The following is a 21,142-nucleotide window of genomic DNA, read 5'->3' as shown; positions in this document are numbered from 1 at the left end:
TATAGAAAACCCAAAGAATTCCACAGCCACATTCATTGAGGTTGGTGCAATCGTTGCACCGATGATCTGTAGGTAAAGATATGAAAACATGTACTGTAAACCTATTAAAAGTAGTACCATGAGGTGATACATGTAATGCATGTACAACATCTCTCTGAGAAAATATTTCTTTTTCGTAGAGGAGGACTTTCTGATAGCCTACAGAGTTAGACTGAATACAAGTAAGAAAATGCACAAAAATACAAACAGCTCTGGCATATGTACTTTAGGTTGCAGTATTGTAAAAGAGCTACATTAGATCAAGCATGAAATGCGATAAAGTCCCTTGAAAGGCAACTAATTGATTTAACATGTTTGTGCTCCCCAGTATAAAAATGGTTGTGGAAGCACATAAACATGGGAGTAGCCTCCCAGTCCATTACTGAGGAAGGTCATCGAAATCTGAAAGCAAGGCATGGATGTGTTTTCCTCAGCGACTTCAACTATGTAATCAGAATCAGAATTCCTTTATTTATTCCCGAGGGGAAATTCTTTATGTACCTCTATTCAACTATTAATACAGCTACATAACTTCTACGCTTCGCAGGTGGCTTAAACCTGCTGTTAGGCTTTCAGATAATCATAATCCATTAAGTGTGTTTGTGTGATTCTGGAAGTTGTGGTGGAGTGTGTGCAGTCACTCAAAACAAACGACTGAAAATGAAATGACTTTCCGTCCCTTTCCAGCTTCACCACTGGAGCACTGCCAGTAACAGGCTGTCTGCTTTCCACAAACCAAACATGTGTTGGTGTACATGTGTTGGACATTCCCGCTCAACAATCTCCTTTGGAGAAATGTCTGTGTCTCCTCTGTTACTTTTGCTTTGACACCGTGTGACGCATCCCTCGTTGTCTAAAAGCACAACCCCACCACGCTGGACCTGCAGGGGTCCTTAGCTTGCATCCCAGGTCACCGCAGGTTGAGGGTCAGGGCCACTGTGAGGATGATGCCCACCAGCATCAGGAAAGGCAGCCAGGTCTTCAGAAAGCCTGCACAGCTGGACAGAGCAGAGCAGAGGAGAGAGAGAAGTGATATACAGCGGAGTTTGGGTGTTTTGTCCATATTACCTTTTCACTGATATAGTTGCCATTGAACACCAAAGCTGCTGTGGGAGGGGAGCGAGTGTAGCGCCTTCAACAGGCTGGTTGCATGGCAGACATTTTGACGTTTCATAATCGGAAGCTCACAGTTAGAGGATGTCTTATGATTGTGCATGCTGCTTCACCATAACTGTTACACTTAACAGAGCCAAGTCATAGTTCCTGTTAAAGTGCTGTGACGAGTCAAAATGTCCTCTGTGCAACCACTCCTTTGCCTTGTCTAATCAACTTCTAACTTTCCAACAATCACGGGCGAATTACTGAGATGAGTAGTCCATCTTTGCAACACCAGCCTTCAAATGCCTTCTGGAGAAATGTCCTACATACACTCTTAGTACATCCAAAGAATCAGGTCTCTCTCTCTCTCTCTCGTGTCCTGAGACACAACAGGTTCAAGGCATACCAGTAAAATCATGCCCAAGCCCCTGGGATCCCAGTGAGAAACCTCACTCACAAGATTCAGCCCCACTTATTAAGGAGGCTCGGCAGAGAGAAGCTGTGGATTTTAGGGTGAGGAGAGGCACTGGATTGGACATATAAGCCCCCCCCCCCCCAAAAAAAAAAAAGCTGATATCTTTGCTGATGTTAGAGGGGGTGTCGACTGCCAGTTTTCTGTGTGATGTCAAATCATTGCAGAAAATACACGCAAATACTTACTGCACTCACCTAAAGCTAGTTAATTTCATAGTCGTCTCACATTTTTCACCACGTCGGCTCTGTCTCACTGACTACTTTAAAGTGTTAACTCTTAGCATTAACCAGATGGGATTGATTTTGACAATGCCGTGTAAGGTCTGTACAGCACTCATCTTTCTCTTCTTGCTTGTTTCAGCAGGTGAAACCACCTGCTTGGTGTGAACAGGATCAGATGACTGATATGGCCAGTCGAGAACATTTCCGGCTTAAATGTCCAAACATTTGGAGACTATTCCTACATTGTTTACCTTTTATGTCTGTGAACACCCTGAAAAACCCATTGACCACGTTAAGTCCATAGTTATCAGTCACTATTCCTTTTCATACTCACTTGGCTAGATTAGAGCCATAACAATGGAAAAAATGCATGAGAGTGCTCATACTTCCTGGACTGTAGACTCCCTGTGACTGTGTTTCAGTAGACACTTTGTGCTGTGAGTCAGTCATGTTAATTTCGATTCAAATCCAACCTGGATGCGTAAAGATCAACATTGCGAATTAAAGCTATCATCCATTATGTTTTTAAAAAATGTTAATATAATCTTTTACATCAGCATGGTGGCTTTTTAAAGAAACCAACACACAAACAAAGTGATTTTCTTGTGGGGTCTTGTCTGTTTTGACTGACAAATCCCAGATGCTGTGATTTGCAGTATACTTATATTTCTACATTATCTGAGGTCAACAGTGTAATTCCAGTGTTATCCCAACTGCTCAGCCATCTTTGCCAGTCTTGGAAGTGTACATTTTGTCTTCTGCACCATATATCCCACAGACTGGACATGTTACTCCTTCTCACCTGACATGTTTTCCATGGATCAGAGCAAGGAGGCAGAGGTTGACCATGTTCCATGAGGTGCTGTTTTCATATCGCATCAGATTCAGAGCCATGGCAACATGCGAGTGACAGTTGTCACAGCAGAGGTTGTGCTTTGAAAAAAACAAAGAGTACAAATCGTGATTGGTGTTGTCATGTTCGTAAAGTAAATAAAAGACACACCAACAAGAGTACTTATTTACCATTCTGTGCTTGTACTCCTCTGAAGCATCGTGCACTGCTGTGTCCCAGGCATTCGAGCCACTGGTGTAGACTTTGCTGACATCAAGCATCCAGTACCTTCAGTAAAATGGAAAAACAAACTGTACTGTAGGACGGATGTAAGGAAAGAGGTTTGATTCATACTACTTTTCTGTGACAAAACATTCACTGAAAAGTCTGGAATCACAACATTCCAATAGATTTTCATTTACTCACTTTGTTGGTCTTCCAAAAGCCATGTTGTCTTCCTGCAAAACAGAGAAACATTTACTGCCATTCATGGTTTCAAAAGGCTGCGTTTCCCAGGCTGTCTGTACATTTTTTTGGTCCTAGATTAACACCAAATGCAAACGTAGTCGGGTGCCTCCATTAGGTCCAAACCTGTGCAGTTAATTACTTGGCAGTAAAAATGTGAATGGAAACAGGTCCTCTGAAAGATTTAGTAGCTCAAAACCAAACTGTATGTCACAAAGTTAACACCAACCATGTGAACCGACCCACTTTTGGTCTCTGCGTAAACCAGAATATGCAGTTTAGATGGTTTAGGGAATTTAGGAAATGTGCCTCACATCCTGTTTGTCTGTATTCACCATCAACTTTGTTTGTGTTCACAGGCCAAATGAGTCCAAGTTCTAACTGTGAAGCAGCATGTTGCAGCCCCACTATCTGATGATCTGCTTCTTTTTTCCTCCATAACAAACCGAGTTTCAAAACAAGTTACAAAATTTGAGCTCCTTATACCTCCACTACAAATGTACGCATCTTCATCAGCTGGTTTAGTTATGTGTCAAGAACAAACTAATTATGATAATCTGTAATAATGACTTGGAAATCTTCATAACACTGTGTGTAAAATTACCATCAAAACCATTTAATAGTTGGCCAGAAGGCGTTTCTGTAAAGGAGAACTGCATGTGGTCTGTCATACTTTGGGGTCTATCACAATTGGTTCTCACACAAGCTTTCATGGATCCTGCGTCACTCTGTGGTCATATGCTGTTGCTGTCAAATCAGATAGACTTCAAAGTCCTGTGTATCAGCTGTGCTCTTTGCCCTTACTATATTTGCTTTTCCAGCAAAGCCACCAAGTTTGTGTCTTCCGGGGCATATGACTGACCCTAACGTCAAATAAAGCCGAATACCATCTTTTGAGTGCCAACTTTGCGATGGCATACATTGTATCCCCACATTTTAACAGTGTAATTTAAAAAGTGTAAATGTAGTACAAGAATATGCAAAAGAATATCCAAATACCAAACCAACAGACAAATATCTGAAAAGTCAAATGTTTCGGTCCAGCCCAAAGGTCAAAAGAAATGCTGTTGAGCCATTACTTCATCGCAATCGATTCAAAATTTCAAGATAAACAAACAACAGCACCACATGGAAAACACAGCTCCCACCCCCTCATTCATATGATTGGGACCACGGCTTTGATACAAAAGAAGTGTGAACTCGGGTTCTGGTAAAAGAACGCAAGATCACCTGGCAAAGCTGAAGCTGGCAATCCCAGGAGTTACCACCCGAATCCATTAGTAAGTGACTGCAATCTGCCGTCCTCTGTGATAGAGCAAGTTGGGGAGTAGACTTTTGAAATTGAAGAGGTCACATGTTTGATTTGCTTTGCGTGGGCTACTCTTTCAAACTAAAAATAAACGCTTTAAGCTTACACTCAACACCTTAACTGACATCCATTGTGGCAGTGTTCCCCACTGTACTGTACCCAATTTCATATACAGATTACAACTTATGTGACTTAAGTAAACCTCACAGGACCACAGTCATTACGGTACTTACTGAGACAAAGTAAGGTCCAGCAAAGTCCCGGATGACACCAGTGGAAGTGCAGATCCCCATGTGGCCAATGAATGGAAGCAACCATCTGAATAGAGAAAGCATGAAAAGTTAACACAAGGAAACAAAAGCCGTAATTTTGTGTTACGCTCTAGAAAGACTAACAAACACAGTCAAATGTAGAGAACATGAGCTCTTTATTGACCACGTCCACATAGGAACAGTAAGAATTTCCCTTCAGGGATAAATAAAGGAATTCTGATTCTGATAAGGTCAGTGTTAAAAGATATGGAGGTAGAGAGCTCAAATACATCTTAACACACGCGCTCACATACTTGAAGAGAACCATTGTTCTTGGACTATCAGCCTGAACAAAAGCAACAGCATCACTTCAATACTTAACAAGATGATAAACTGTTTTTAAACTTATAAAATGCATCACTGACAAATAGTATTTTGACATTAAAAACAACATTTCAACATTTTAAGTTTTGACATTAAATAAATTTGCACTTTAAGAAGGCTAACTTTCAGCACAGTCAGATTCAGCCTTCAATATTTTAGCACATTAAACCGTTTTCGTGTTGTTTTCTTGGCCGTTTTGTTTACTTGCCGTTGATTGGCTATCTATTTTTTGCATTAGTATATATGCGGCAATACAAATTTATATTTAAAATTATAGTAAAAAAAAATCTAAACTTTCTTAATACATATACGTGACTCTGACTCCTGCTAACAACAGGGTCACAGTAATACAACAGATTTACAGAAGGAAATCAGCAACAGGATATTGTAAGTCTGTTAGCTTGCTAAGCTAATAAAGCTGTCACTTCGTCTCATATCCCGAGGTTGTACTCAAAACCGACTTGCACTCCGAACGGCGAAAACTCACGATAATACGGGGATAGGTGTCCATACAATACAGTAAGGATAACGACTGGTATCTGGGTTAATTTTCTCAGACGCTATGTGGTAATTCTTCATGGTGTCTTTTTCAACAACATCCGCCATCACCAGCTGTGGAAAATGAACTTCATTTGTCCCACTTACAGCTGCGTCAAGTCAGCCAAATACGAGGAAGAACACCGGAAACGTAGTCACATTAGCTTCAAAATAAAATATTTAATTAATATGCGCTGTTCTTTGTAGTAATTGTAACCAAGTAGATCGATACATTAACAATTCAGATTACCTATTAGCAACTCTCAACATTTATGGAAAATCATAGGAGTAAAACAAAGACTGACGTGTTGTATAATTACCAATAGAACATATTTTAATGTACGTTTTACTTTGAAACGTAAAGTTGAAAACACTCGCCTTTATTGAAGCTAGCTTGATGCTGATGTCTAGGCAGCAGCAGGAGCTTCCGGGATTCAATCTAGAAAAAATGTACTCAAACAAGCCATTTAGAGAAAATATACTGCTTGTTAAGCAGTAGATTGTACAATAATTTGGACTCCCTTTCTCCGAATAAGCAAGCTATTTATTTAGATAATATGGTAGTCAAAAACCATTCCATTGTTAAAAATGATGGCTGATCGTTAGTCCTCCGGTCCCAGAACAAGATAAATCTGAAGGAGGGGCCACAAGATGATTCAAAAACAGAAATTGTGTTACAAGTGTGCTTGTGAATTTTGTTAATTTTTCTTCTTCTTTTTCTCTAGTGAAATGCTTTTTTGTCTTATAGATGTAATCTATCTATCTATCTGTCTATATATAGATGCTTTATTGGAGAATTCTTTTTTGTATTCAAATATTGCTCAATCCAGTAAATTGATTATAATAAAATAGGTGGCAGTTAATTTAATATCTGACAACTAATCAGTCAATGGTTGCAATAGCAATAGCAGTCGAACTGCTCTCTGCCTCCCTCACTTCAGGAGTGTGAGACACATTCAAACTTTTACACATAACATTGCACTTGCAGCTCATTATACTCTTAAGGAGCGCGACCATTGGTATATGTCTGTATGTAAGCCTCGCTTATACAGTGGGTGGAAAGCTGTTAGAGGAAAGCTGTTAGAGGTATCTCAATTCTCAGGAGGGCTGAACCACTCATTTTCAAAAGAGAATGCTGATATGATAAGCTTCATGATATTAATCCTAAAATAATGCTAAACTGACATACAAACTGGGCAAAAAAATACAATAGTAATTAAAACATCCCTACTATCTATACTTTCTCTACCACGGAGCCACATCATTTCATTTTGTGACAGAAACAGAAAGTTCTTTGTTTGTATCAATGTATTGCATTATATCCATTGTTATTATCCAAACTCCACCACAGTTCCACAGCAAGGACTTTAATAGGACTTTAATAATCTCCAGTTTATTGCAAAAAGCCACTATTTGATTTCATGCCATCACAAAGGCAACACGTAAAGGCAATATATGAACATATATCCAAATATATGCAGAATATATGTTGCATGAATGCCATATTTAGGGTCATATATGTGGATATATAGGAAATATATGTGTCATATATGACTTACATATATCCACATATATGCCACAGTCAGGTGCATATATGCCATACATAATGCCTATATCTCACTTTATTTGCAAATGATGTAATGTGCATACATGTTCAAACAAAATGATGTTATGATTGTACTTAATTTAATGCAGATTGAGGTTAGCAGAAGAAAATTCAATGTATAAGACAATAGCTTTTGATTGTTTTATTGCATGCAGCAGTTTTAAAAGTGGCCTCACACTCTGTCATCTTTCATCTTTCGAACTACCAACTCATAAAGCCGAACTGAGACAGCCGGCTTAGAAGGCTGGGCTCCAAAGTGTGACGTAGCCGAGTGGGAAAACCGCAATGCATTGTGGGCTTTGTGGGCAACAGAAAAGTGTGTTTACGCCGGCTGCATGCGTGACGCTGCTCGTGTGTTCTGTTGTTTTGTTTAAACAAGTTAAAACATGGTGCTAACGTGCTGTGTCGTTAACTGACACAGTTGTTCACGTGATCGCTTCGGTACAAACAAACGATGGGCTGAGATTTGTCTCATTTCCAACGTGGAAGCAAAGCCGAGGACCTCGGCTGATCCTGGTGTCTCCATGCAGCTGGACACTGTTTACATTCAGAAAAGTTTTCCCTCTTTTTTTGCTGGGATTTTGCTACATCACGGCCTAACAAAATGAGTTCATTACAGTAAGTGGACTTTAGAAGATTTTATGCAGCCTAAGATGGTAGTGTTGTCACATATTCCCTCCAGTGTGTGATAAAGAACATTCTAAAAAATATCCCCATATGGTTGACAAAACAGAAGTTTGTTGTTCTGTAAACATGTTCTTTGAAAACACTTTGCATAACATAACAGATTTAAAGGTACAATTCAACTACATCTCATATGTGTAACAGGAAGTGGCATAAGATTAAATAATCAAACAACTTAATGTCTGTATCTTATTCAGTCCCCTGAAAATGGAAACTTAGTCTTCCAGCTTATCAGCTTATATGTCTGCATATATTTCCATATATGCACATATATGTTATACATATATATATGTATAACATATATGTGAGCATATATGTACATTATATGTGCATTGTATGCATACATATAATATATGCATATATTAATACACATGTAATCCACATATATGCATACATATATGTGTGCATATATGTACATATAGTTGAAAGACATATATGTGGGGGGCCAATTTCAAATATGTGTACATATGTTGGAAACTATATGTGGCATAGATAAAAAACATATATGTTCATATATTTTCTTTCTGTGTGAGAGAGAGCTCTCTAGTACGGCAGAGGTGAAGGGCTGCAACTATCCTACGAGTTATCTGTGGCAATGGTGGAAATGGAACCAAAGATGAACCCTAGGGATCTTGCTTGGGCCCCGTGTACTCCATACTGGGTCCCATTAGATGTGACAGGTGATATATTGTGCGAAGGGCAAAAACAAACTACTCAGCAAAAGCAGGCAGACGTTGATAAACGAAGGCACACTGGACTCATCATTGGGGAGCTGAGGGAATTCTCCGGCAAAATGCCACCTCGATATCAGGCTGAGCCATCCAACCCAATTAGGCCAGAAGATGTGCTGCTTTAGGGACTGTAACTCAGTGACATGTTGTCCTTTTCAGTCAAAGGTTTGAAAAGTAAAATGTCAAGTGTTCCTAGTTTCCAGTTAAGCTGCCTGAAAATATAAAGCTCTGATTCTATACATTTGACAATGTGTGATTTATCAGAAAGGTTATATCAAAAAGTAAAGATGGGACAAAGTTGTTATTTTTATTGGTCATTTTTCCTGATTAGAGGAAAAATGATTCTCTAAGCAGTCATTAGGAAGCCACACAGCACTTTTCTGTATATCATTTAAAAAGGTCCCAAGAGGTGAAGTGCTTGTCATTAAAGGCAAATGAAGCCTTGTAAAATGTCGTTTAACTAAAAGCACATACAAATACAACTCCTACGCTGAATCAATTAATTGATTCAATGTAATTTGTTGGAATTGTGATATTGATTTCCTGTCCCACAGTACACTAAGCTTTATGTTTTGCATTTCTGAGGACAAAAGGAAGGCCATTACAGCTCATCCCAGATTCCCAGGTGGACAAAGAGGGAAACCTGCCCGAGGCCTCGACCTGCAGAGGACCCACAGGCCTTGGTAACGCTGTGGGACAGTAAGTTTGACTATTTGAAATTTTGATAGGGAATTTGCACCACTACAGCAGACCATAAACTGAAATGATATGGTTGAGAAACTACACAGGCTCTACATGTTTACCTATAGCTGAGGTCCTGTATTACAGTGGTGTGGAAAAAAAATAATCTAGTTTTAAACCCACCATTCCGTTCATATTGTGCCAAACTGTTTCATATTGCTAAATAAGTTTGTGTCTAATCAAATTACCACAAACCAACTTGTACATACCAAACCTGTTACAGAATTATTATGACAGACCACAAACAGGTTGGGGCTATGGACAAAACGTAATGAAGGTGGTTTATACACACATCTAATTTTTGGCCCACAGCCTCCCAAGTAGGTGGATCTAACAATTTATCATTTATCTTTGGTATACTTTGATGCTTCCTAAAATCTGATGTCAGAATGTGAGACAAACACGGTCTATGAATGTGGCGAAAAACACCGTTACAGTAAACAAAGTGTGACATTAGTCCACAAAGTGAAACATCTCAACAGCTTTTCCTGTGCCTGTCCACAAAGCATAATGATCGTATTTGTTCTTGTCTGAATGAAATGCTGTCTGCTGTGAATATTGCTGCAAAACGCTGCCCCTCTGTGGACATTCTGGAGCAGTAGTCCTAAACGTTTTTATATCAAAGACCACTAAATTGATACAAATTAGACCCTTTTAGACATCTGATATGCATTTTGTTTTTAGATGTTTTTGGCAGGAAGTATATGGAACCAGTGACCAAAATAATCACAGATCCTGTCGATGTGGTTACAGTGAAAAAAACATCTGTTATCCCCATAAGGACCCCACTTTTACCAACCGTTGTTCTAGAGCGTTACTGGACGTGGTATAGGAATCCTGCAGCAAAACTGAAAACTGAAAAACATCTCAGTGGAAAACAAGTTGAACAAGTTTAAGAAATGTTCAGAGTGAAGCGACAACAAACACCTGAACACATTCATTGACCCGATCCACCCAGCAACAAGACAGGATTACTGCATTAGGGGCTCCAGGGCAGACTGACACCTCCACCTCCTTCTCCCTGTGTATTGTGTGTGTTCCCATTACATCCTGTGCATACACACACACACACTTTGCCGTGTCATTGCACACTCACAGACAAAAAAACCCACAACACTATCTGGCACAAGTTTGTGATAAAATGGACAACTTTATTTTTTATTGTAACTTTTTCCTCATGTATTTGCGCTTATTTTAATCTCAATGTACTAACTACAAGTTATGTTTTTGTATACAGCATTTGGTGCTTTTATGTTTCATCCCTTATTGCAGTAGACACTCATAATAATGTGGAATTCAAATTTTTTTTTATATTTGCGTTACTTGAATGTTTTTGTTTTGATACTTATGACATACTTGTGGCATTTTAATTTCCATGAGCTGAATCAATAAACCTGCATACCAATGTGTCCCCTGTGGAAACAATATAGAGTAAAATAGCAAAGAAGTTATATTAATGTCAACATAGGGGCCTTCAAAATTCAAAATTCAGATTTTGAAATAATACAGGACCTGCCTTTTTAGATGGAGCATTTAAGTTTCAAGCAAATTCCCCTAACAATTTCTGAATTAGAAAATCTAAAAAAATTAATAAAATACAACAACAGTAGAGCTTTTGGAGCCCTCGAGGTCTTTAGCTCTGAAGCAGCTGCCTGCTTTTCCCATTCAGCAATAGGCTGACATCACACCCACAGAAATGAAATGAAAGAAAGCAAACAAATCGTAAGACAACAACAGAATGAAATGCAACGCACAGAAAAAAAACTTACATAATAGTGAATATTAGGGTAATAAAAAGAGGCAGGAAATTACTCAGCATGTGAGTGTTAGTAACAGGAAGTGTGTATATAGTCTGTTCGAAAGAGACCTAAATAGACAGAAAAAGGGAGTGACAGAGTGAAAACCTCTGTAGAGCTGTGTCTTTATCAGATAGCAGAGAACCTCCCAGCCCAGAATCACTGAGCATTGAGAATAAATTCTGTTTAGTGGACATAAAATGATACATTGAATATCTTGCGGATGAACTGTCAGGGCTTCAGTAAATGTTCAATTTTACTGCTTTACAACTGAGACAATTTTCATAGATCGCACTTGTTCTACACTTAAATATCTGTACTGCAGAACCATAATTTGACTCTGATTTTAATAACAGGAATATGTCATTCACCCAAATTACCACAGAAGCTTTTCAAATGAGTCTCATTTGTTAGTTTAGCTGCGGCTGTAGTTTAATTTGCCCAGTGTGCAAATGTATCATTAATTTGTCTTTATGTTATTGGTGTACCATCAGAAGTTTTCATACTAAAATGAGGCCAGTGTTTCCAGATACAATGTAAGTTTAACCCTGTAAGGTTCCTCTGATGAACTCCTGCCTTTAAGGTAGAACTGGTCAAGCCAAATTTAGCCTTCGTCATTGTAAGTGGGCCGCAGCTTTCTTGTTGTCTAGTACACCGTGAACTAATTTCCTCCAGGACAAGAGAGACTGTTGATTATTGCAAACATAAGCAGCCAGAAAGCAACTATAAGTGTTATTCAGCCCATTTCAGTCAGAGCGGGAAGATGTTTCACATGTGCCGTGTTGCCTTCCCCTTCCTCCTCTTGGTATGCTTCAGCATAAACACACTCACAAATATGCAGACAACTCAGATACATTCTGTCTCTTAAACAAACCAGTCCTAAGTTTGTGAGGCCTTAATCATCCTAACTATATGACTCAGCCTGTAGTCTATGTTAACCTTTATAATTCATAACCCTAAACCTAAGTCTTAACCCTCAAACATGCTTCTTAAGAAGTGTGAGCAGGCCAAAATGTCCTCAACCTCCTACAATGTCTCAAGATCTAAAACTGAAAGCAGTCGCCACAAACACACCAAGTACAACAGCACACACACAAATCCAACTTTAACAGAAGCCGACTTCTCGAGAAACAAATACTAAACCCAATGAATTGTACGGAGAAAAGATTGTACAATATTTTCCTCTGTTGACACCAGAGCTCCACGAAAAATAGCTCCGTGTTTCACTTCTTCTTCCCTGTCTGATGTAAATATTTCCATTCGTGGAAATTCTGGAGAAATTTGCTTTGTAGTGTATCACCTCCCAAATAAATAGCTCAGCTTTTACTCCATTACATTATCTCAGTCCACAGTTACCCTGCAATGAAGAAATGCTTAAAGATGAAGGGTATTCTTCTGACAACACACACGACAAACTGTACGTTGTGCTTTAGCAAAGCCTCAGTATTGTACATCAAGTTGAAAAACAGAGAAATGGCAAAAAATGTTCGAACCTGTACTGCTGAAGATCGGAACATGCCAAACAATAGAAATGATCTTTGATGGAAAAATGTTTTTTGATTTACTACATAATGTGGATTTGATTCCAAACGATTTCATGAAATATTACAAAACGCTGCAAACCAGACACCAGGGATCAAACAGGCCTTGATCTTAGAACATCTCAATCTCTCTTTAAACACTGCACACACCCTTTAAACGATTTGTGAATATAAATGGTCGAGATCAAGTCAAAAAGCTTTTATTGCCATTACAACCATGCATATGTAGCACATAGAGCAATGAAACAACGTTCCTCATGCGTCATGGTGCTACTTCATTAGAGTACATGTAGTGCGTATTCATGTGCAAAAACGTGTTGACTCATCTTAGCAGCTAGCCCGGCTGTGTTAAAGATGCTAGCACCTTCAGAAGCTGTTAAATTTGTGCAAAGATCCTATGTGACAAAGTGTGGTTTGATTCAGGTTCAGGTGGACGAATATTTCCGCCCAGTCTCATTATCAGCATCAAACCACGGTCTGGCACACAACCATTGTCTCCATAGTTTTACACTTTTATTGTAACTGCCTGCAGCCTCGTGCTCTGTGTGTGTATAGGACAGATATGAGGGCATATTTATCCTCCAAAAATATTATTTTAATAGAAATGTGCCAGCAATACTCCGAATTTCCACTTTAGTTGCAGATTGACATGCTTTCAAAACTGTGGCCAAAGCTGCTGCTGCCCGTATGATAAAGCTGAGGAGGTCTGTGAAATAACACTTGACCTGATTGTCACTAGCAAAGAATGTTCCAGGAGTTCACACCCTGTGTGGGTGTGAACTCCTGGAATACCTTTAGCCCGTCTTTACTCTCTTAGAGAAAAATGTTCCGATTTCAGTGCTGTAAACAGCTTCGACTTTGCATCCACCGAGGGTTCCGATTAAAATCGACTGTGGATGATTTGTGATTGTGATAGCACGTTTTTCATCATGTCAAATTTAATATCCATTTAGCCGAGATGAACACGTCAGAAAACAACTTTATTGACTACGGAAGCCTGGACCTCTGTTTTGTCGTTTTATAGAAATTTAACAAACTTGAGGCCTCCCTCGTCCGAATCGATTAACTTTCTAATCTTTTAGAAAACGTTGACCCATCTGCGTGTAGAGCACACAGTAAGATTTCCGGCTTCAGTTTTCAAAATAAAATGCATCCTTTAGTAATCGTGCAGGTTATTTCCACCTCATCAACAGACTTCAGTGCACACACACACTATCAAATTGCAATGATATAACGTAGATATTATATTTTCAGAACATATAAGTTGGAGTTTTTATGTTACACTGATATTTACGTCCATTTCAAACTCTGCTGTGCTTTTATTGTCATGGTAAATTGACTTCGCTTCCTGGCACTTAAAAAGACATTAAGTAGCTTTATGCTACCTTTTCACCTTACAACGATCCACGACTTAAATTTTTCTGTCTGCGTCTGAGTAGGAGGAAGAAGTCACATCAGCTGCAGGCACTGACGGAAACAAACAATCACTGTAAGGTGAGGCATCGCTAACATTTCACTTTATGGCGACAGGAACAGCAAACAGGTAGCCTGCCAGAGTGATGCGCACTAACCTTATAAATTTGCTCTGGCTGTGGCAGAACTTTGACGAACTGCCTTGGCTCACAGTAGCATAGCGTATACGTAACTTACGGGTAAATCGCCACGATGGAGACCTCAGATTAACTCTGTTTTTATGTTGATATTTGACACACTGCAATATATTCTCGCCAGGGGCGGGTACAGGAAAAAAATAAGTTTTTTAAAGGGCGGAATGGTTATGTCAAGCTCAGGGCCGTTTCTTTGAGATGACAAGGTCTGAGGCTAAGCCCAGACCATCTCACGCTCAGTCCACAGGGGCACCCACTGTTTTGTTTTGTATTTATTTTTTTCTGAACATAGATAAACAAGAAAAGAAAAAGAAAGAAGGGGAAAAAAACAATGAAACAGTAAGACTTAATTTATAAGCATATGCATACATACACAAATACACACACACATATATATATAATTTTTTTTGGGTGGTCCCTGCTGTTCTACCTGGAAAAGTACATGTAAATTTCATTTAATTTTACTGCATTGTAGGATTACGACAAATGTTATATGTCATATAAAATTTATCTTTTATTGTCTGGACAAAACGGATATCAGCAGGGAAGCTGAGGTTTGTCAAACCTATGGCACCAATGTTCAAATGCTACTTTGCTTCTTTACTCTGTTTTTACATTTTCTAAGTTTGTAAAGTCCACCCTATAGTGATGATATTGGTTATTTGCAGTTGAAATGGTGGCTGTGTTCAAACTGACTATAAATCTTTAGATTCATTTTACAATCACATTTTACAGTTCTTCCTCAGCAGCTTGTAAGGACTGCATTGCAAGGTGTGTAAATTCAGACATTGCCACTGAATTGTTGTAAAAACACATTAAGACTCAAAACTCGGTTTAGTCCATACAGTACTATGTCAATAATCATTCATACATAATTTACAACATAAATAACAATGACTGGAATGTTCCATTGGTGCGACCAATCACAACATGAATTATTCATTGATCATGTCTAAATTATGTGACGAAGTACAGATTTGTTTTACTTGAACAGCGATTGCTACAGTAATGTAAAGGAAGTGTTTCAGTGCAGGGGAACTGACTGACAACACTGACAACTGCCATGTCCACAGAGTCACTGTGTTATAAAGGACAATGCATATATGTTTTTCTGAGCTGTGAACGAATCCCTGATGTCCACAGAACACTGTCTTTGTCCTTACATGAGAGCAGGTTGATCATAAAAGTGGTCATGTTAAAAACAGTCATCGGGTAATGACCTAATATATAAATATGTAAACCTGTGCAAATAAATGCATTCTGAGATGTACTTTGATACAGGCTTTCATTAGTGACACCCAGTTATATCTGGGGGAACTGCAGTTGGTTTGTGGACCATAAAAATCATAATTCTGGTTATTAGCATATAATTTTAGGGTAGATCAAATAATACATCATTAATGAGGGAAATATTAATCACATTTACTGCAGCAATCCCCAGCAGTAGAAGCAATAAGTGCTTCTGCCAATTAGGACAAACACTGTCTGCATTACGCATTATTATCTTAAAGATAAATTTTTATCCTCTGTGAGAACCATTCAAGTCCAAAAACATTCCTGACTGAAGTCCAACTTGATGCTGATGACACCTTGAGTCAGGCTCAACCTAAAATTTCACCCACCTCTTTATAATGTACAGAGTTGGAGCCAGGAGGTGGTTAGCCTAGCCTAGCAGAAAGACTAGAAGTTACCCTGGCTGTGTTCAAAGTTAGAAAATACAGCTACCATGCCAGCTAAAGCTCACCGGTTAGCATATAACATATGCCTTATTTGTTAAATATGTATTCAAAACAGAGTGAGGTGAGGTTGAGGTAATTTACTAGGTGTAACGAGTACTTGATTTTTTTGCTGAAGTTGTATGTTGTGCATATCTCATTTGGAAATCACTTGTCTGCTTTGGCTCCTGTGGGGTTGCCACATTGCATCATTTCTTGGTTTTAGTGACAGGAAGATGACAAAAAAAGCTCCTGTCCTCTTTCTTTCTTTTTTTTTTTTGGTAACAATTTTTCTTTAGTCGGAGTATTAACTTCAAACAGTGCACTCTCAAACAGCACATGCTAACAGAGTGCAGCTCACTTTACAGCTCTGGTTGAGATTGCTGGTTAGTGCATCAAACTGACAAACAGCAACATGGCTGTCTGTGTACACGGTTATGGATACAAATGCAATACTATATACAAATGTCATGCAAGTATGCAAATTATACAAATGCTAAGCTACTATTTAAGCTGAATGTAAACATCCAAGCCATACTGCTAAGGAGCAAGATGGCATTAAGCAGTGAATTAGCTTCACTTTGTAATTGTTAGTCACCACTTAAGTAAAGCCTGCTCTATAGTGTTTGGCTACTCGATAAAACGTTACCATCTTGGTAATACATATATTTACTTTGTTTTGGATATTTTCTCATGTGAATAAAAAAACAATCATTCTTGGTCACACACATCTGAACCCCAATGACAAATACACCACTATTAGTTCCACCAAAAACACACCAAACAAAACGCTCAGCCAACCTAAATGCCGTAATTATGTTAAATCAGAATCAAAATTCCTTTATTTATCCCCGAGGGGAAATTCTTAATGCCATTAAATGCCATGATCTCAGCACAGCAATATGACTACGGTTAACAATCTACATGCATCATTGTCAACTTACAGTGTGTATGACTACAGGTGGAGCATGTAAAAAAAGAATATTCCCCAAAATGTACGAGACACCTCCTGTTACTGATGATTCATGCCACAGTATCAGTAGCAACAGATATTTAAACCCACTTAAAATTGTTCAATATATGATACAATAAAAAATGCAATGCAAATTTAATTTAAAATCTCCTCTGCAGGAACCACCCAGTGTGCATCGCTCAGCTACTGACAGTGATGGCGACTATTGTAATGGAGAGAATCGGGCGAGTGTTCATCAGCCTGCGGCAGATCAGGGAGCTTCCCCGGATGCTGACTGAGGCTGCACCCTCCATGCCCGGCACTTTAAGAGACACTGAGGTTCCCTACTACTTCAGGGAGCGCTACATCTGCACCGGCTACCGACCACTGCACCAAAACTGGCAGTACTACTTCCTGTCCTTATTTCAGCGCCACAATGAGACCATCAATGTGTGGACTCACCTGCTGGCCTTTTTAGTTTTTCTGGTTAAATTGCGGCAACTCGCTGAGACTGTGGACTTTGTTCACGATCCTCATTCGTGGCCCCTGTTGGTTCTCATCCTGTCCTCCTTGATATACTCAGCATTCAGTGCAGCAGCTCACCTACTGGGTGGCAAGTCTGAGCTGTATCACTACATCTTCTTCTTTCTGGACTATGTTGGGGTAGCACAGTATCAGTATGGCAGTGCTGTAGTTCACTTTTACTATGCGGTGGATGAGAGTCTGCACAGACATGTGCATGGGATCTTTATGCCTGTTGCCACAGTTCTCAGCTGTCTGTCATGCCTGGGATGCTGCTACGGCAAATACTGCAACCACAACCTACCGCCCTGGGTGCGTAAGATCGGCCAAGTGGTTCCCTCAGCACTCGCCTATGCCTGGGACAGCAGTCCTGTGGCTAAAAGACTCATGTCGTGGTCCACAGCCAACAATGACCCAGCCATTATCTATCACTTTGGCCAGGTGGCTTTCTTTTTCAGCTGTTCCTTCTTCTTCACATATCCTCTGCTAGAGCACTGCTTCCCTGGGCGATGTGATTTCATGGGACAGAGTCATCAGATGTTTCATGTTTTTTTATCTTGCTGCACCTTTTGTCAGATACATGCCTCCCACCTGGACTTTGTGGGCCGTAGAAAATTGTACTCACACTTGCACAAGAGCGGTGAGGCTGCTCTGTTTGTGGGACTTTATGTGGTCACTTTGGTTGTATGTGTGCTAATTGTTGCCTTCATGCTGCGGAAAGTAAAACTGTTGCTTGACTTGAAAGCCAAGTCCAAATAATAGATTTGATGATTTAGGATCTATGTGCAAAAGCATTCCTGTGCCTTTCCTCACACTTAGTGCTTTGATAGAAAGGGAACAAAATTATACTTTCTGCAGGCTCGTATTATGTAAATTGCAATTGAAATTTGAACATTTCATGACAACAAGTGGCAGATTACAGCAGGGATACATAATATCAGACGTCAGTATTTTGGTACTGATTTGTATTAAATGTCGGAAACAATCAGCATTTTTCATGCATCAGCAAAAGCTGATGGCAAAGAAAAAGGGAGCATAATCAAAATCAGATTCCCAAAACTTGCATCACTGCCTTCAGTATATGGCCATACAACAGATCACTGCTGTTACTGATAAAACAGATGATATGCAGTTGGATTTGTTACATTACCAAGTTGTTTTGATTCATTTCTTTAGTCTAAACTACTAGATTAAATTGCATTTAAAATCTGCAAAAATGTGTTTATATTGATATTTTATTATTCATGTGGGCATATTTGACTCAAACAAATACATTTTCGATTTTAATTTTTTTTTTATAAAGTAATAATTGTTGAAATGGTTAAGGTTTATACACTGGTCAAAGCATGGGGTGACATTTTCCTTTGACAAAGATCTGATTCATAATTATTCACATTAATAGAATCTACCCTTTTACGGTGTACTAATTATGTTACAACACGCAGGGCCGTTGTCGTGCCTTTTTTTTGCAATTATTTGCACTTTTTATGTTAAACTTAATATGAAGTCAGTGCTGATTTTTACTGATCTCAACTCCTGACTGCCTTCAGATAATGGCACAGTATACAAAGGAGGCCTTAGGAGTTGCTTTTTACATGGTTTTACAAATGTAGGTTCAAAATCTTTGAAGACACATTACGAGATGTTTTTCATTTCCAGTCTGAGATTTATACCTTTTTCTTATTGCCGTTTTGCTTGCAGACTTTTTGATATAACTTAGTGCACTGCCTTTAAATTGTATTTAAGAAAGCTGAATATTGTTATGAGGGACCACATATATAATAATAATAATTACTACAACACCAATAACAATAATACTACTACTAATAATAATAACAACTTTATTTATATAGCACCTTTCAAAAGTCAGGTTTCTAAAATGCTTAACAATCAGTTAAGAAGAAAACCAACAAATGGTACACAAACAATAAAACAATAAACAAAATAAAAATAGACAGTTTACAATAGATTCTGAGGGTTGAAGATTTAAGATAAAAGATAAAAGGACAGGACAGCAAAGATATAGAAAAATAATTGACAATAAATTTAGCAAATATATACAGTATATGTCTTATTTTAGACATGATGTCCGTGTATCCCTACAGTATGTGTAGACCGTTTTGTATTATGCACTGAATATTAGGATGTCAGCAATCACTGTAATGTTTCTTACTGGATATGTTGTTTGTGCCTTTTGAAACACAAAAGACAAGTGAATGTGGGTGTTACATGAGTGTGTTAATTGAAGATATTGTGATATCATATGTCTTGGGGAAATAAAAATGCATACTGCTGACAAATATGTTAAGACAATGGGATTGATTTAAATCATCGATATGTACATTAAGATGGATGATGCGTCTCCACTTCGTCCTAGTGCACAAAAATGAAGCCAAAGTAACCTGCATACATGTGCTGCCATCTTGTGCTGATGATGTCATTTGGAGCCAGAGTCTGTGCAGTAGTGATTGAGTTCCCTCCCATACACCCACCCACCCAGCTGATGATGATTTTTCCCCTCCTTTTTCAAGCATCAAATAACTACTTAAAACTAATGATAACATTAATTATCATTTTATTTGACATATACGTTGAGTTTCTAGTGTAGCTCATGTCCCATCTGCTGATATGGAGGTGGGAGGAGTTTATGACCTATACTACAGCCAGTTACCCATGAGCAATCTGGATGGTTTGGCTTCACTTTTGGGAAACATGTTGCCCACCTTCATGAGCTCAAATGGAAGCAGAAATAATTTTTATGTTACAGTAATGTCTCTCATGACGTTGGAGTTTCACATGTGCAACAGTGATTGTGTCAAATTCTCTTTTTACCACTGCCACTATGAGCAACCACAAAAATATCAAACATGTCTGAAACTGACTGTGAGCTTGGCAGGAGAGAATTTGGTTGTAAATGCCAGGTGTGTGTTGGCCTTTGCACACTGCAAGGAGCAACAAGCTTCCAACACGCTATCTTCGCTGTTATCTTAAAAGTACAATATAATGTGCATGCAGCCTCGCTCCAGGCCAATAGCATATAGTGTAGGTTACCAAACTGTATGTTCTGTGACAAAAGAAAGTAAAATTCTAACCTTACTTTGAATGTTATCTCTAATGTCATGCTTTGCCTCTGAGTAAGTAAAACTCCAGCTGGGAACTCAGTTCTACCTTATGGTGCCTGTTGATATATTGTTATGAAACTGCAGAACTACTTCTACTCATGGACTTTTAGTTTTTTGACGCTAATGTTTCTTGTTATTGGCAAATGAAATCACTGTCAACTAATAGTCTCCTGTCTGTGACACCCACAATCTGCCTTCTTTTGGATATTTTATGTTTTTTCCTTTTTTATTGCCAGCAGCTCCTGTTTCCCAGACTGGACATTTTTGGATTCACTCAAGATCACAACCTACCGAAAGAGATGATATTCCTTGGAATGACTGAAAAAATGTATGGTATAATTGCAACTACTATAATTTCACAACATATAAAAGGAAAAACCTCTTACACCATGTCATATTTTTTTAAAAAAATTAATTCATACTGTTTTTGTAGAATAAACATGTAAATGCATTTCTACTAGAAATTCTACATTTCAACTAGTATAGATGACCATCTAAATGACAGTCTTTTGAT

The 21,142-nt window shown here is 38.7% G+C and overlaps 2 protein-coding genes across 5 annotated transcripts; one reads left to right on the top strand and one right to left on the bottom strand.

Moving 5' to 3' along the window:
• Nucleotides 1-483: 483 nt before the first annotated feature.
• On the bottom strand, nucleotides 484-5,922 carry tmem222b (transmembrane protein 222b). The gene is made up of 6 exons (XM_046417252.1): nucleotides 5,562-5,922; nucleotides 4,673-4,757; nucleotides 3,092-3,123; nucleotides 2,857-2,953; nucleotides 2,636-2,766; nucleotides 484-1,037 (listed from the first exon to the last, which is right to left on the bottom strand). The coding sequence occupies exons 1-6, from the start codon at nucleotides 5,678-5,680 to the stop codon at nucleotides 950-952; spliced, it is 552 nt and encodes a 183-aa protein (XP_046273208.1). The 5' UTR covers nucleotides 5,681-5,922; the 3' UTR covers nucleotides 484-949.
• On the top strand, nucleotides 4,053-19,808 carry paqr7a (progestin and adipoQ receptor family member VII, a). Of its 4 annotated transcripts, none has more exons than XM_046417249.1 (3): nucleotides 4,053-4,410; nucleotides 9,218-9,331; nucleotides 17,164-19,808. In XM_046417249.1, exon 3 carries the CDS (start codon nucleotides 17,201-17,203, stop codon nucleotides 18,263-18,265), a length of 1,065 nt encoding a protein of 354 aa, XP_046273205.1. In that variant the 5' UTR covers nucleotides 4,053-4,410; nucleotides 9,218-9,331; nucleotides 17,164-17,200; the 3' UTR covers nucleotides 18,266-19,808. The 4 variants fall into 4 exon arrangements, with proteins under 4 accessions (XP_046273205.1, XP_046273203.1, XP_046273206.1 ...); XM_046417247.1 differs by lacking the exon at nucleotides 4,053-4,410 and adding an exon at nucleotides 7,708-7,835; XM_046417250.1 differs by lacking the exons at nucleotides 4,053-4,410; nucleotides 9,218-9,331 and adding an exon at nucleotides 13,888-14,199.
• The last annotated feature ends 1,334 nt before the right edge of the window (nucleotides 19,809-21,142 follow it).

The sequence above is a fragment of the Scatophagus argus genome, chromosome 17 (genome assembly GCF_020382885.2).
Source record: "Scatophagus argus isolate fScaArg1 chromosome 17, fScaArg1.pri, whole genome shotgun sequence".
Lineage (NCBI taxonomy): Eukaryota > Metazoa > Chordata > Actinopteri > Scatophagidae > Scatophagus > Scatophagus argus.
The sequence above is the reverse complement of the archived record's forward strand: the minus strand, read 5'-3'. Positions and strand labels throughout refer to the sequence as shown.

Coding starts and splice junctions, on each gene's coding strand:
- tmem222b (XM_046417252.1), bottom strand. CDS start 5,680: ATGGCGGATGTTGTTGAAAAAGACACCATGAAGAATTACCACATAGCG. Junction 2,954..3,091: donor GCTTTTGGAAGACCAACAAA/GTGAGTAAATGA, acceptor ATTTTACTGAAG/GTACTGGATGCTTGATGTCA. Junction 2,767..2,856: donor AGGAGTACAAGCACAGAATG/GTAAATAAGTAC, acceptor TTTTTTTCAAAG/CACAACCTCTGCTGTGACAA.
- paqr7a (XM_046417247.1), top strand. Junction 9,332..17,163: donor CTTGGTAACGCTGTGGGACA/GTAAGTTTGACT, acceptor TCTCCTCTGCAG/GAACCACCCAGTGTGCATCG.